The sequence below is a fragment of the Saccoglossus kowalevskii genome, chromosome 18, assembly GCF_978046115.1.
Source record: "Saccoglossus kowalevskii chromosome 18, keSacKowa6.1, whole genome shotgun sequence".
NCBI lineage: Eukaryota > Metazoa > Hemichordata > Enteropneusta > Harrimaniidae > Saccoglossus > Saccoglossus kowalevskii.
This window is the reverse complement of record NC_140658.1, coordinates 20,548,376-20,563,132: the sequence shown is the minus strand read 5'-3', so window position 1 is coordinate 20,563,132 and position 14,757 is coordinate 20,548,376. Positions and strand designations below refer to the sequence as shown.

At 34.7% G+C, this 14,757-nt stretch overlaps 1 protein-coding gene and 1 long non-coding RNA gene across 2 annotated transcripts; both read left to right on the top strand.

Moving 5' to 3' along the window:
- The first annotated feature begins 2,144 nt into the window (after positions 1-2,144).
- LOC146731667 (uncharacterized) lies at positions 2,145-6,846 on the top strand. Its single transcript, XR_014926968.1, has 3 exons — positions 2,145-2,204; positions 5,497-5,527; positions 6,344-6,846. It is a non-coding gene; the product is annotated as an uncharacterized LOC146731667 (long non-coding RNA).
- An 88-nt stretch (positions 6,847-6,934) lies between these two features.
- LOC146731666 (uncharacterized) lies at positions 6,935-14,419 on the top strand. The gene has a single exon (XM_085492985.1). The coding sequence runs from the start codon at positions 6,935-6,937 to the stop codon at positions 14,417-14,419; it is 7,485 nt and encodes a 2,494-aa protein (XP_085349111.1).
- Positions 14,420-14,757: the final 338 nt, after the last annotated feature.

Here is a 14,757-nt window from a genome sequence, read left to right as displayed (position 1 = left end):
TCAGAGAAGAAGTCGTTTGAAGTTGGCGGAAGAATAATAATAATAATAATAATAATAATAATAATAATAATAATAATAATAATAATAAACTTAACAAAAACAATAGGCTTTCAAGCCTGAAGGGACTTGAAAGCCTAATAATAAACATAACAAAAACAATAGGCTTTCAAGCCTGAAGGGACTTGAAAGCCTAAATATAGCTGCATAGCAGCAATGACGGGTTTCGAGCCTGCATGGCTGATGGCAAATTGCACTTGCTCGATGTGATTATTTGACGAACGTTTCATGTCTAGAATGCAATGTTCTTAACAAGTCCTCTGGTATTTTGGTTTATGAACCACACTGGAATCAACAGACATAACCATTGATAGTCATCTGTCCAATGTTATTCATAATACAGATGATTTTTTTGGAGGTATTTTGCATTTTTGTGATAAATTCAAGATGGCCGCCAAAACTACTTGAATCATGGGGAATTTTTTCACGTACACATAATCATATTGAACGGATGTTGTATGCCAACTTTGGTTTAAATCTGGCAAATTGTTCATGAGTTATAGCGAAATTTCACTTTTTACTAAATTTAAGATGGCTGCCAAATGAAGCCATTTTTCAAAAATCTGTTTCAGTAGCTTTGTAGGGCTATCAAGAGAGATACTATATGCTAAATTCCATGTCAAACAAGCGGGTAGTTTTTAAGAAAATGATTTTTTGATTTTTTTTTACATTTTTTGGATAAATTCAAGATGGCAGCCAAAACCACTTGAATCGTGGGAAATATTTTCATGAACACATAATCACCGCATTGAACGGATGTTGTATGCCAACTTTGGTTTCAATCTGGCAAATTGTTCATGACTTATAGCGTAACTTCACTTTTTACTAAATCCAGGATGGCTGCTAAAGAAAGCCATTTTTCAAAAATCTGCTTCATTAAATTTGTAGAGCTATCAACATAGGTGCTGCAAAGCAAATTTCTTATCATAGGAATGAGCCATTTTTAAAAAGAAGATTTTTAAAGTTTTTTGTCATTTTCAGAAAATCCAATATGGCGGCCAAGGTCACATGACCGTTAAAGATTTTATTGATGATATTTGCTAGACATGACTCTTTCTGTAGTTTACTGTTTGTCATAGTAATTTAAATCAAGCATGTTGTTTAACCATGGCTGGTTAACATAGCGGCGATGGCAGTGATTTCATTATACAGTTTCTTTCTTTATTGGATGAATTAATTTCTTGTGACTCACTAATCCGGCAATGCGTGTATTTAAATAACAAGGTTCACCGTCAGGATGTTCACATTTGAAATAGCCTGAAAACATTTTAAATACTAAAATATAACGCATGTCATGTTAGCGTAAAATATGAGGCTTCATTGTGGAGATGTATTAAGAAGTTTCTGCGGCCTGGCTGCCATAGAGGGCGCACATTATACTAGAACTGCATGTAACCACGGATGGGACCTATAGTCGTTTTTGAAATTGTTAATTGCCGCACCATAAACAAAACATTTTAAATATTTTCTTGCACATGTGCTCCAGTTCTCGCATTCCATCTTGTACTTAGTTTAATAACTTATAATTATTATTATATATATGTTGTAAAATTATGTTGTCAATATGATACCAGAGACGTCTAAGTCATGTCAAGTTCTGGTTATAAAATTAATATGTATAATATTTTGTTTACATCTGTGTGGGCGAGTCCCGGGACAGAGTATGCCCGGTATAAACTGTCATATCATAACAGTTACATAAAACGACGGTCTAGCAGTGACAGACGCGTACTTTAATATTGATCAAATTACAACACATGTATAGTCTTAGTATAAACCGTACATAAATCATGTCATGTACTCGATAAAACACTGACAATCAATACAGCGTCGTTTATATTTACAGCCTCTACAAGTATATATAACTTTAATTCGTGTACAAAATATGCACATTTTTGCATTTGAACACGATTAAAATAAAGGCATAAAATTTCCACAAATCAATCTGAAAAAAAAACTAGGTGTGATCTGATTTCGTAAATTTTATTGCACTACTAATTACTAGTATAACCATGGAACTGGTTTATAGTTCCATGGTATAACTAAGACTGTTGGACTTGGACAACGACCCGTCTCTCAGGCCGTGACTGTGAAAACTATATAGCGCCACCAGACGGTCGAAGTTTATATGCTGCGCTTTCGTTTTGGTGAGTACACGTTTATTTTATGATCGGAGATTCAAAAGTTGAATATTGATAATATATGACAATATATGTTACTATAAGTGAACGTATCCGAAATGTAAAGGTCTAGTAGTCGCATTCTCAGGTCCAGTTTTCGGTGTAAGATATTAAATATGATAGATTTTGTGCATTTTCTAGTCATTTATCGTGTAAAACAATCATGGCGTCGCCCAGTCATGTCGACCGGAAGTGCGTGCATCGTGTTCAACTTTTGAAAGCATTGCACATGTCTAATAAATTTGGAAATATAGAAAGTCACAGACGTGTCATTTGAGCGGCACAAACAAACAAAGACATTATTTTACAGCTATAATGGGTGAAATAATTGAACAATGTCGCTATTTTATAGTGTCGATTATTTAGAAAGGTCAAACCTCAATTCCCAAAACTAGCAATGTATGAGGTAACCCGAATCTCTGGCCCCCGACCCCTGGCCAATGAGTTATTAATTTACATGTTTTTCTCGCAATTTTTTATATATTTAACGCCACTCGCCAATGTACGTAAAACGCGGAAGTGAATTGGCCGACAAGTTACCATGACTCGACAGTAATATAGAGACATTTCGCGATGGGCGTCTTTCGTGGTCAGTAATATTTATGAAAAAATCTTTGTTCACTGTTTTATAAACTGGCTTGGCAGTTCTCATCACCAAATACACAATGTCACAGCTATTCGGCCACTTTTCCAACAAATCCGAAATCATAATTGATAATTTTGTTCACTTAACATTTGTACTATGATTACTTTTGAAGTTTTGATAATTTGAATGCATACTTGTACACTCACAAAAATACCCCCAGGATAAGAGAATTTAGTTTATACCCTTGACAAAAAAGCATTATTTTTCCTGTCTTAATATTGATTTTTTTTTTGATCTGTGTAACTGTATGTGGAAATCCTAATAAGATTTAATGTACAGTTCACAACTGACAGTTTTGCAATATTAGAGGTTGTGAACTTGTCCATAGAGGCTGCAAACTGCAATTTTTTTTATAAAGATTGTGTTCACTGACATTTAATTTGTATGTTTTTCTTATTGGTGTGACTACAGTGACTGTGTAGTGTACTCGGCAGTTTTTTTTTTTGTCTTTTGTTGTCTGTTTTGTGTTCTTGGAGTTTTGTACAAAAATCAATGGTTAAATAAGTATATTATTTCCATTTTGCAGTACATCGTAGACAGTACTTGTATACTTGTATACAACCTGCGTCCTTGAAAATCGAGTCTTATCACCATTGCGTTTCCAAGCGAAAATATGTTGATGCCAAAAACGACTGATTTTCGCCAAATCTTCTATGATTTTTTGATAATATCATTAATTCAGTTCAGCGGTTAGATAGATTTATTAGAGACGCTTGTGAAACAAAATTGATGATGTAAATCACTCTGGCGACGAAAAAATCGGCGATAAAGCCAAGGGGATGAGGGACTGAATTTCAAAAAACGTATTTTGTATGTATGCCATTCAATTTGGCCTGAGCCAGAGATTGGCTAGTGGTGTTAAATATATAAAAATTTGTGAGAAAAACATGTAAATGGCTCATTGGCCAGGGGGCCATTCAATTTGGTCGGGGAAATATTGGCTGGGGACAGAGATTCAGGGTTACCCCAATGTATGTGTTAACAATTTCAAAACCTGGAGTCATCCGGTTCTTTGCACATGTGTTTTTTACCAAATTTTCTTGCTGGTCCTTAATTAATTGCTATTTTTGTTATTTGTGGGTATGTTGCATTGATATTTCAATCGTCTTGTGTGTACTTGACTATCTAATGGTTGATTTTGAGCCTATTGCTTGGATACCATACATATAGGTACCTCAGGTATACCTATCTGAGATTTGTTCAATTCATGATGATATCTAATTTTGAACAGCTAACATCGGGGCTATCTCAGCTGACAGGCTGATTGTTAGTCCCCGTTCGGACGTAGTCCGAAAACGGGGACTTATGTTTTGCCCTGTGTGCGTCTGTGCGTCCATGATCACCTGTATCTCGAACATGCATGGACCGATTAAGTTCAAACTTCACTCATACATCACACATTATATGGGACATATGCACATGCATTTTTTTCATGATCTGATTAATGATAGCCGAATAGCGGTCATTTTAAGGCCGAAAATGCATCAAAATCGCACATTTTCACCATTCCGGACCCGGATCTCAGTTATGCATGGACAGATTTTGTTCAAATTTGGTACATACATTAAACATAATAGGACCTTGATGCACGTCATTTTTTTTTGGATCGGGCTTGAAATGGCCGACTGGCGGCCATTTTGTTTTAAAGATTTCAGTTCTGGATCCGTATCCGAGACATGTCTGGATTGATCAAGTTCAAACTTCACACACACATGGTACATCATGTCACAAATAGATATGTGCATTTGTTTCATGATCCGCTTAACAATAGCTGAATAATGGCCATTTTGTTCAGATTTAGTGCATATATTAAACATAATATAAGCTTGATGCATACCAATTTTTCTTCGGATCAAGTTCAAAATGGCCAACTGGCGGCCATTTTGTTTTAAAGAATTTAGTTTTCGATCCATATCTCGGACATGCCTGGACAGATCAAGTTCAAACTTCACATACACATTATACATTATATCATACATATGCCTGTGCATTTGGGCCAGTCCTTTTAAGGTCAAAAATTTACAAAAATTGCACATTTTCACCATACCGGAACTGAATCTTAGTCATGCATGGGCAAATTTAGTTTAAATTTTTGTTTGGATTGTGTTAAAAATGGCTGACTGGTGGCTATTTTGTTTTACTGAATGCAGTTCAACATCCATATTGTTGCTGCTTTGAATGTATATGTCACTCAAATATGAACAGAACGGGGACGTGTCATTGACAATGACTTATTTTGTATTGTGACCTTTGACCTATAGTACTAACTGCATGTTGCGGTTTCAGCCACTGGTCAAGTTAATGACCCCTTGTCAATAATCATTGGTTGTAATGATTTGCTATTTCACGTTTCCTGAAATCTATCTGAATCAATTAACAGGGCGAACAATTTTTTAAATAATTTGTAGCGAAGAGTGAATAGTTTAGTGAATAGAGATTCAGTGAATATTTTTTATTATGTTTATTAAAGAGTTGTTTGTTACACTTTCCTGTGTAGGTTTGCCATTTATCTGTATTAATACCAAAAATTGCTGTGTTGACCATCACATTACTATAATAATTGTAAATTCACTATGTTGCATAATTTAACAGTTCTCTATATTTCACTTGCAGTCTATAACAATCTATTCCTGTATATTGAAAGGTAAGATATGTCTAAGCATGAAAGTTGAATTTGTTATGATCTATACCTTATATAATTTTAATTTGGTTAAAAATTATGTATCAAACATGTACACATTTTATTAGCCGTTAATAATGAAGTGTGAATTGATACTTATACACATTATTACTACATGTCAGCATTATGGTAAAATATATCAAAGTTCACATGATTTGTGGGAGTTAGTGCTATATGTAGATCATTTTGTCACTCAACTGGGGAATTGATATATATATACATTTGTATGTGTCAATCTTTCTAGTCTATGCATACATATCTGGACCAATCAGGTTTTTAGTTTAGTAATTCAATAGACATTCTAAGCAGTAAATAAAGTTTTATAGTGTTCTAATTCAAGACACCTGTATGTCCACAATTTTTAGGTAACATATTTTTGAAATCAACCATTTTTTTACAACCAGATCTCATTCACACAAACACTTTGATCATGTTTGAACATGTTTAGAGGTAGATATGAGTGTATGTTTAGCTCTTTATTAACAACTGTATAAACTTCAAAAATCATAAACACAGACATCAGACCTATGTACATGCATTTGTGTGATGATGCAATTCAAGACAGCTGTGTGGTATTTAACTGAAGGAAAAAAGTCACAATGCAAGTTTGCAATTTATCTCACTGTTTTGCTTGCAAATTAGCAGTATTGCTAATGAAATTGACACAGGTAGCATCTGTATTTTAATAACAATGTACCTATCTCTTGTAAGTAAAAACAGTGCTCAATTTAGCAAATATATTAAATAAATCGATTGTATTTTGACAATTGTATCTTTCAGATGCCTCGAAAGAAAGGTTGGAAGAGAGGTGAAGCTCTAAAGAAGAGGTTGGCCTTGGGTAGAAACCCACCAACCAATGTCCTTCGGGATCAAAGCGATACTGTCCTTCGGGATCAAAGCGATACTGTCCTTCGGGATCAAAGCGATACTGTCCTTCGGGATCATAATAAATCAGAAAGTATTGTCCTTCGGGATCATAATGAATCAGAAAGTACTGTCCTTCGGGATCATAGCAATACTGTCCTTCGGGATCATAGCAATACTGTCCTTCGGGATCATAGCAATACTGTCCTTCGGGATCATAGCAATACTGTCCTTCGGGATCATAGCAATACTGTCCTTCGGGATCATAGCAATACTGTCCTTCGGGATCATAATGAATCAGAAAGTATTGTCCTTCGGGATCAGAATGAATCTGTAAGTATTATCTTTCGGGATCAGAACGAGTTGCAAATTAGTGCTGGAAGTGTTTTTAATAAAGTACATGATGAAGAAACAAATAATGTTGCAGAGAGTTTCTCATTAGAGCAATTTCATTTCTTAAATGATTCAGTTGGAAATGTTAATGATCAGACAACAGGTAATAAGTTCATGCTAAAAACTTCAGTACAAGGAAGTTTTCATCAAGGTCATCATCAATTTCTAGATAACAGTGGAAAACAGTGTGTTGCAAATAGCTTAGTTTCTATGATATTCAGTCAAATCAAATATGTAGATTCATGGGAATCGGAAGACTTGGATATAATACTGCAAACTGGTAATGAATTGTATGGCTTTTTACAACAGTCTACAACTGTTAATTCAGAACTGTTATTGGTGACAGAATTACCACAAACAGTTGATTTATTTGACACCCAGTTTACTTTGAGTGTTGGTGACTCATTATTTGGTATTATTGGTGAAAGTGATGATGAGAACACATTTCTTACACCATTTGACAATGCTCTTGATATATCATTAACTGAATATAATTCATGCTTTGTTATATTTGGCGGAGCAGCATTTGCTGTGATCAAGAATGATGGATTTTATTGGATCTTTGATTCACATTCAAGAAATTCCAAAGGCATGGTAGCACCTGATGGATTAAGCATAGTAATCAAGTTCAGTAGTATTGAGATGGTGTATAAACATTGTTGTGATCTTGCTGTATCCATGCACGTGCATGAAAATGAACAGTTTGAAGTAACGGGTATAAATGTTAATGCTGAAAAGTATCATGTTGTTGACAGTGAAACACAGTCAGATAATGAAGTGGAGTTCGTTGAATCAGATCATACACCTTTTTTATATAAACCCTTGTCCTCTGAGATGTGTCAAATATTGTGTACTGAACTTAGTTTACAAAATGAAAGAGACAGATTTGGGTTTCATACTGAAAATTTTGAAATGGGTGAACCATGCAAAACCAAATCTATCCAAGGGGATGGTAATTGTTTTTTCCGGGCTTTGTCATATGTACTATCTGGAAGTGAGGATAACCACATGCAAATCAGATTAGCCATTGTAAATCATCTAAAGAAGAATAACCCTGTATTTTACCCCTTTTTAAGACCAGGCCATGTGTCTGTTGATGATTACATTATAGTATCTGGTATGCAATATGCTCAAACATGGGCAACAGAAGTTGAAATACTTGGAGCTGCTGATTTATTAAGAACAGATATTTGTACATTTAGCAGAGGTAAATGGATTAGATACTCCAACTATCAGCTTAACAAGAGTGTATCCAATAATGGTAAAGCAATATACTTAAAACACGCCATGGAAATACATTATGAAGTGATTGAATGTGTCAAGCATGCTGGTGATATGTTGTGTGACTGCTCCCAGAGCATTATTATAGAACAAGACAGGGTGTCAACAATTGGAATGAAGAAAAGACGCTTAGAAAGCATAGAAACTGATATTGGAACAACAATGAAATTATTTAAAAATGATAGTAATATAGAGTCAGATGATGTACCAAACACTTTAACTACACCAGCAAAAATTACACGATCTCGGGGCAGACGTTCCTATCTTAAATGTTTGAAAGAATATTTTCAAAGAAAACAAACTGAGCAACATGTTGTTAATAAATGTAAACTAGAGAAACAGCGAGAGCGATATTACAATGATGACAGTTTTTGCCAGAGGAAAAAAAAGAACATGATTCAACATTATGCAAATAATAAGTCTCACAGAGAAGCTTTGAAGACAAAAAGCATTACAAAATATAAAGACGATGAATTACACAGGGAGTCTGTGAAATCTAGAAGCATTACTAAATATAAAGATAATGAGTCACACAGGGAATCTCTAAAGGCAAGAAGCAAAGTAAAATATGAACAAAATGACATACATAGGGAAGTTTGGAAGACAAGGAGCAGAGCAAAATATAAATATAATCCGTCACATAGAGAAGCAGTGAAATCAAAAAGTATTACAAAATATAAATCCAATGAGTCGCACAGAGAAGCTGTGAAGGCAAGGTGTACTACAAAATATAAATCCAATGAGTCACACAGAGAAGCTGTGAAGGCAAGGAGTACTACAAAATATAAATCGAATGAGTCGCACAGAGAAGCTGTGAAGGCAAGGAGTACTACAAAATATAAAACCAATGAGTCACACAGAGAAGCTGTGAAGACAAGGAGTACTACAAAATATAAAACCAATGAGTCACACAGAGAAGCTGTGAAGGCAAGGAGTACTACAAAATATAAAAAGAATGAACAGCATAGAAAAGATGTTTTAAATAGAACACCCACCAAGAGATTAATAGAATCAAATAAGAAACAATATTTTAGAAATGTATTGGATATGTTTAGAAATGAAATTGCCTATGGACCAGATTTTGTCTGTGCAGTATGCCATCGGCGACTCTTCAGAAATCAAGTTATTCACTGTAAAAAAGAGGTGTACACCAAAAAAGGTGGAAATGTCGTATTAATTGCAGATAAGTGTATTACCGAAGATTATCTACACAAATGTAGCAGTGTGTGTTCTAGTGATAGTGAATGTTTATATTTGAAAAATGGACAGTGTAAATTATGGATTTGTTTCACTTGTCAAAGAAAAATTCTGAGTGGTAAAATTCCATGTGAAGCAGTTACCAACAATCTTAATCTGAAGCCTATTCCAGATGAATTAAAATGTTTAAACTCTCTTGAACAACATTTGGTGGCATTGCACATACCTTTTATGAAAATGTTGGCTTTACCAAAAGGTGGACAGAATGGTGTTCATGGACCTGTTGTATGTGTCCCTTCTAGCATTGATAAAGCTACATCCATTTTACCAAGATGTGAATCAGATGACCAAATGATAAAAGTAAAACTGAAGCGGAAACTAACATACAAGGGCCATTATCAGTATCACTTTGTAAATGAGGCTCATATAAAGAATGCATTAGTATATCTCCAGAAGAACAATAAATGGTATAGTGATGTTTGTTTTAACAAAGATTGGGTTAATCCTTTAGCAAAAATTGAAGAAGAAATTGAAACACCAGATAGCGAAGATAGTGCCTCAAAACATTCTGAAGAAAAAAATAGAGATTTTGAGGACAATGAAGAAGAAAAAGATGGATTACTTTTAGATACATGTCTTCAACCAGTTGATGTTGGACCCGAAGTTCTTGATCAACCTTCTGATGAAATATCTTGTATTGCCCCTGCTGAAGGAAATAGTCCAGTTAAAATGTTAATGGATGAGGGTAATGAAGCAAAGTCTTTTCCTGTATTGTATCCTGAAGGATCACCAACATTTCATGACAAACGCAGTGAAAAAATAACATTGTCAAGATATCTGCATACTCGTTTGATGAATGCAGATGGTAGATTTGCAAAAAATACAGATTTTATATTTTATGCTCAGTATTTGTCAGAAGTACAACAAGTTGTCTCAAATGTGTCTATTGCTTTACGCAAAGGTTCTGGTAAAGCAGGTGGTCAATCTGTAACAGCTGCAACTCTAACAAATTCACAGTCATTGACTGACATTCTTAAGCACAATGAGGGATACAAGTTTTTGAAACCCATCCGTGGAACACCCCCTTTTTGGCAAAGTGCACAGAAAGATTTATTTGCAATGTTAAGACAGCTTGGTATACCTACATGGTTTTGTTCATTTTCATCTGCTGACACGAGATGGCCTGAAATAATTGAATGTATTCTTCGAGAAGAAGGTGATACACGAAGTTTTGAAGAGCTTGATTGGTCTGAAAAATGTTCTGTATTAAGAAACAACCCTGTAACTGCAGCTCGAATGTTTGAACACAGATTCCACTCTTTTTTGAAACAGGTAATAATGTCACCTGCAGCACCTATTGGCGAAATAGTAGATTATTTTTACCGTGTTGAATTTCAGCAACGTGGTTCTCCTCATACACATTGTCTTTTCTGGGTAAAGGATGCACCAATTATTGATAAAGATGATGATGAAGAAGTAACAACTTTTGTGGACAAATATGTCACTTGTGAAATGCCATCTCCGGAACAAGATGAAGAACTTAATGAGATTGTGAATAGTGTACAAAAACACAGTACAAGACATTCAAAAACTTGCAGAAAACTTGGTACTACTTGTAGATTTAATTTCCCACGCCCACCTTCAGAAAAAACCTTTATTGTTCAAACTGATGCAGACAAATCTAATGACAAAGAAGAGAAAACAATTGAAACTGATGATGTCATACAGAATTATGTTGATAGTGAATCAGAATATCAAGAAACAGACCAAAAAAATGAGATGACTAAAGATACAGCCATGGCAATTTTGACAAAAATCTGGAATATACTACTCAATTCTGAAAAGAACTTCACATCTGTTTCATCCTGGTTTGCGTACATTGAATTAACCCAAGAAAACTTTGAGAAAGCGTGTAGCGTGTTGACAAAGAAAACAAGCATAGTTTTAAAACGCCAACCTTCTGATGTTTGGGTAAATCAATATAACAAAGATCTTCTGCGATGCTGGAATGCAAATATGGACATACAATATATTGTGGATGCCTACAGTTGTGTTGTGTACATTATTAGCTACATTTCAAAAGCAGAACGAGAAATGGGATTGTTGTTAGATCATGCACAGAGGGAAGCATCAAAAGAAGGGAATATGGATGCAAAACTTGCAATGAAAAAAATTGGAGGTGTATATCTTCACAACCGTGAGTTGAGTGCTCAGGAGGCTGTATACAGAGTTTGTAATTTGAGGTTAAAAGAATGCTCAAGAAAAGTACAATTTATTCCTACAGGCGATACTCCAATTAAAATGAGTCTTCCACTAGCAATTTTAAAGAGCATGAGTAAAGGCGGAGATCTCAACAATGAAAACATTTGGATGACAAGTATGCTTGATCGTTATAAGAATAGACCAAATAAAATTAATACCATGTGTCTTGCAAGTTTTGCTTCTGAATACAGAATTGTACCTACGTCAGAGGTAGAAAGAAAAAGAAATATTGATAACAATAAAGTTATTAAACTTAATAATGGTCTAGGTTATATGCAAAAGAGAACAAGGACTGATCCTGCAGTTGTCAGATATGCAAGATTTTCAGTAACTAAGCAACCAGAAAAGCATTATCAAAGTATATTGCAACTTTTTCTACCATATAGAGCTGAATGCCATTTGAAACCTAAACAATTCCATTCATTTGAAGAGTTTTATCAAACTGGTGCTGTGAAATACAAGAACAATTGGCCTGAAAGGGTAAAATATATAGTTGACAGAAATAAAGCAATGTTTGAGAAAGATGTTGATGTTATTGATGCAGCTGAGCAAATGCTTGAGTCATGCCCTCTTTTAGAAGATGCATGGGCACAAATTCACCCAGAGTCTGAGAAGGAAAGATTAGAATGTTTAGAATCAGCTAGTACGAATTCAGTATCTAATGAATCAGAAAGTGAAGATTCAATTCCAGACTTGTTGCACAAAGATAAAAAAGACGTTTGTAAAGAAGTATATAGTCAGTGTGGAATGTCCAAAGATGAGGCTAAAATATTGATGAGATCACTTAATGATAAACAGCGTGATATATTTTACACTGTTCGACAATGGTGTTTAGATAAAGCTAATGGCAAGAATGTTGCACCATTTCACATGTTCTTAAGCGGAGGAGCAGGAACAGGAAAATCGCATGTTATCAAGGCTGTGTATTATGAGGCTTCAAGAATTCTTGCTCGTATTCTACCAAATCCAGATGATATTTCTGTTCTGTTAACAGCACCAACCGGTGTAGCTGCGTTCAACATAAATGCAACCACTGTCCATAGTACTTTCTCAATAGCAGTTGATGCCAAATTGCCATATCAACCACTAGGACAAGATACATTAACCACCATTCGATCCAAACTTAGTAGTCTGCAGATTCTTATTATTGATGAAATTTCAATGGTTGACAAGAAGTTGCTTTGTTATATACATGGGAGATTAAGGCAAATCAAACAGACTGGTGACTATTCACCATTTGGAAATGTTTCTGTGATTGCTGTAGGCGATTTTTATCAATTACCACCTGTAAAAGGAAAAGCTTTATATGTTAGTAGCGAAGGCATGGATCTGTGGAATGATTATTTCGCCATTGCTGAATTAACAGATGTAGTAAGGCAGCAAGATCAACAGTTTGCTGAGGCATTAAATAGCGTCAGAACACGAAGAAAATCTGATGAATTACCAGCAAGTGTTGTGAACATGTTTCGTCTGTGTGAAACTGGTGAAGAGTACAATGGTATGCATATATTTGCAACAAATAAAGATGTGGATCAATGTAATATAAACATGCTTCATTTAACATGTTCAAACCCCATATGTATTAATGCTCAAGACTTTTCTAGAAATACTAAAACTAAAAAACTAGAACAGAGAGAGAGGAACTATGTCAAAGTCTACAATACAAACTTGGCAAAGACGGTTACTTTGGCTATAAATGCTCGTGTGATGTTAATTAAAAACATTGATGTATCTGATGGTCTAGTAAATGGTGTTTTTGGCAAAATTTCACATATTTCTTTTGAAGACAATAACATATTTCCATCCTGTATATATGTAGTGTTTGATAACGTGAAGGTTGGTACTAAACTACGCAGTAAATCTGGAAGCTTCTCTGTATTATTACTAAATAGCACACCTATAAAACCATCAGAGGACAGAGTAAACAATGGTGGAGGCATTAGAAGACAATATCCATTAAAGCTAGCTTATGCATGCACTATACACAAAGTACAAGGATTAACAGTAGAGAAAGCTGTAGTATCATTGAATAAAATATTTTCTCCAGGGCAAGCTTATGTAGCCTTGAGTAGAGTTAAGACATTAGATGGCCTTATTATTCAAGATTTCAAGGAATCGAGTATGTATTGCAATGAAAAGATTGAATCAGCTCTATTAAGCATGCCAAAATACTTGACATCAAAATCAGTGTCAGACAGGGTTTGCCAATGTACTATCTTGCTACTCAATGTTGAAGGATTATTATCTCATTTTGAAGACATCAAATGCGATAAAAGACTTGTTAATGTTGATTTTATGTGTTTGACAGAAACCTGGCTACTGGATGGGCAACTATATAGTGAATTGGAATTAAAAGATTTTGATTTTCATCACAAACCACGGTCATTATCTTATGACACATCTAATGAGATCACATCAGATTTGAAACAACAGGCACATGGAGGTGTAGCAGTTTATTCTAGCATTCATAAAAGTACTGAATTCCTCAAGCTACATGTATCTAATTTGGAGTACTTAGCTTTTTATGTGGAAGACATACGTGTGTCAGTAGCTGTTATATATAGACCGCGGTCATATAAAGCTGATGTGTTTAGAGAAAACCTATTGTGTCTGGTTAGTGAAATGAGTAAAATATCTGCAAGTAACATTATTATTGGTGATTTCAACGAAAATATACTTGTGTCTTCCAGTGTGCAGAACATTTTGGAAAAGCAAGGATTCAAACAATGTGTAGCCTTACCAACTACAGAAAGTGGAACGTTGATTGACCATGTATACATTAAAAACGCTGACATTCTTAATGTTGAAGTTATACAAACTTATTATGGGTTTCATGATGCTGTGATTATTCGGTTCTGAAAGTATCATTTTGGTACACTCAACCTAGATTTATTATTATTGAAATTCCAATTTGCTACAACTGGAATGCTAAAATCACACTTAAGTGATATGTCTATTATAGGGGAAATATTTCAATGTCTTTAGATATTAAGACTCCCTTTCTACTTTTACTGCACGAATAACATTCTTGGGCGTGAAAGTAAAACTAAGGGACACGCTCACCCACCCCACTCTACTTCACTCATTATAGGATTGGGAGGGGGGCACTTACTGACATGGATATCTCGCTAACTTATTTTTTATAACAAAAAATAAATTTTATTTTTTTTAACAGATGAGATAGTTGCAGTTACGTG

Coding starts and splice junctions, on each gene's coding strand:
- LOC146731666 (XM_085492985.1), top strand. CDS start 6,935: ATGCTAAAAACTTCAGTACAAGGAAGTTTTCATCAAGGTCATCATCAA.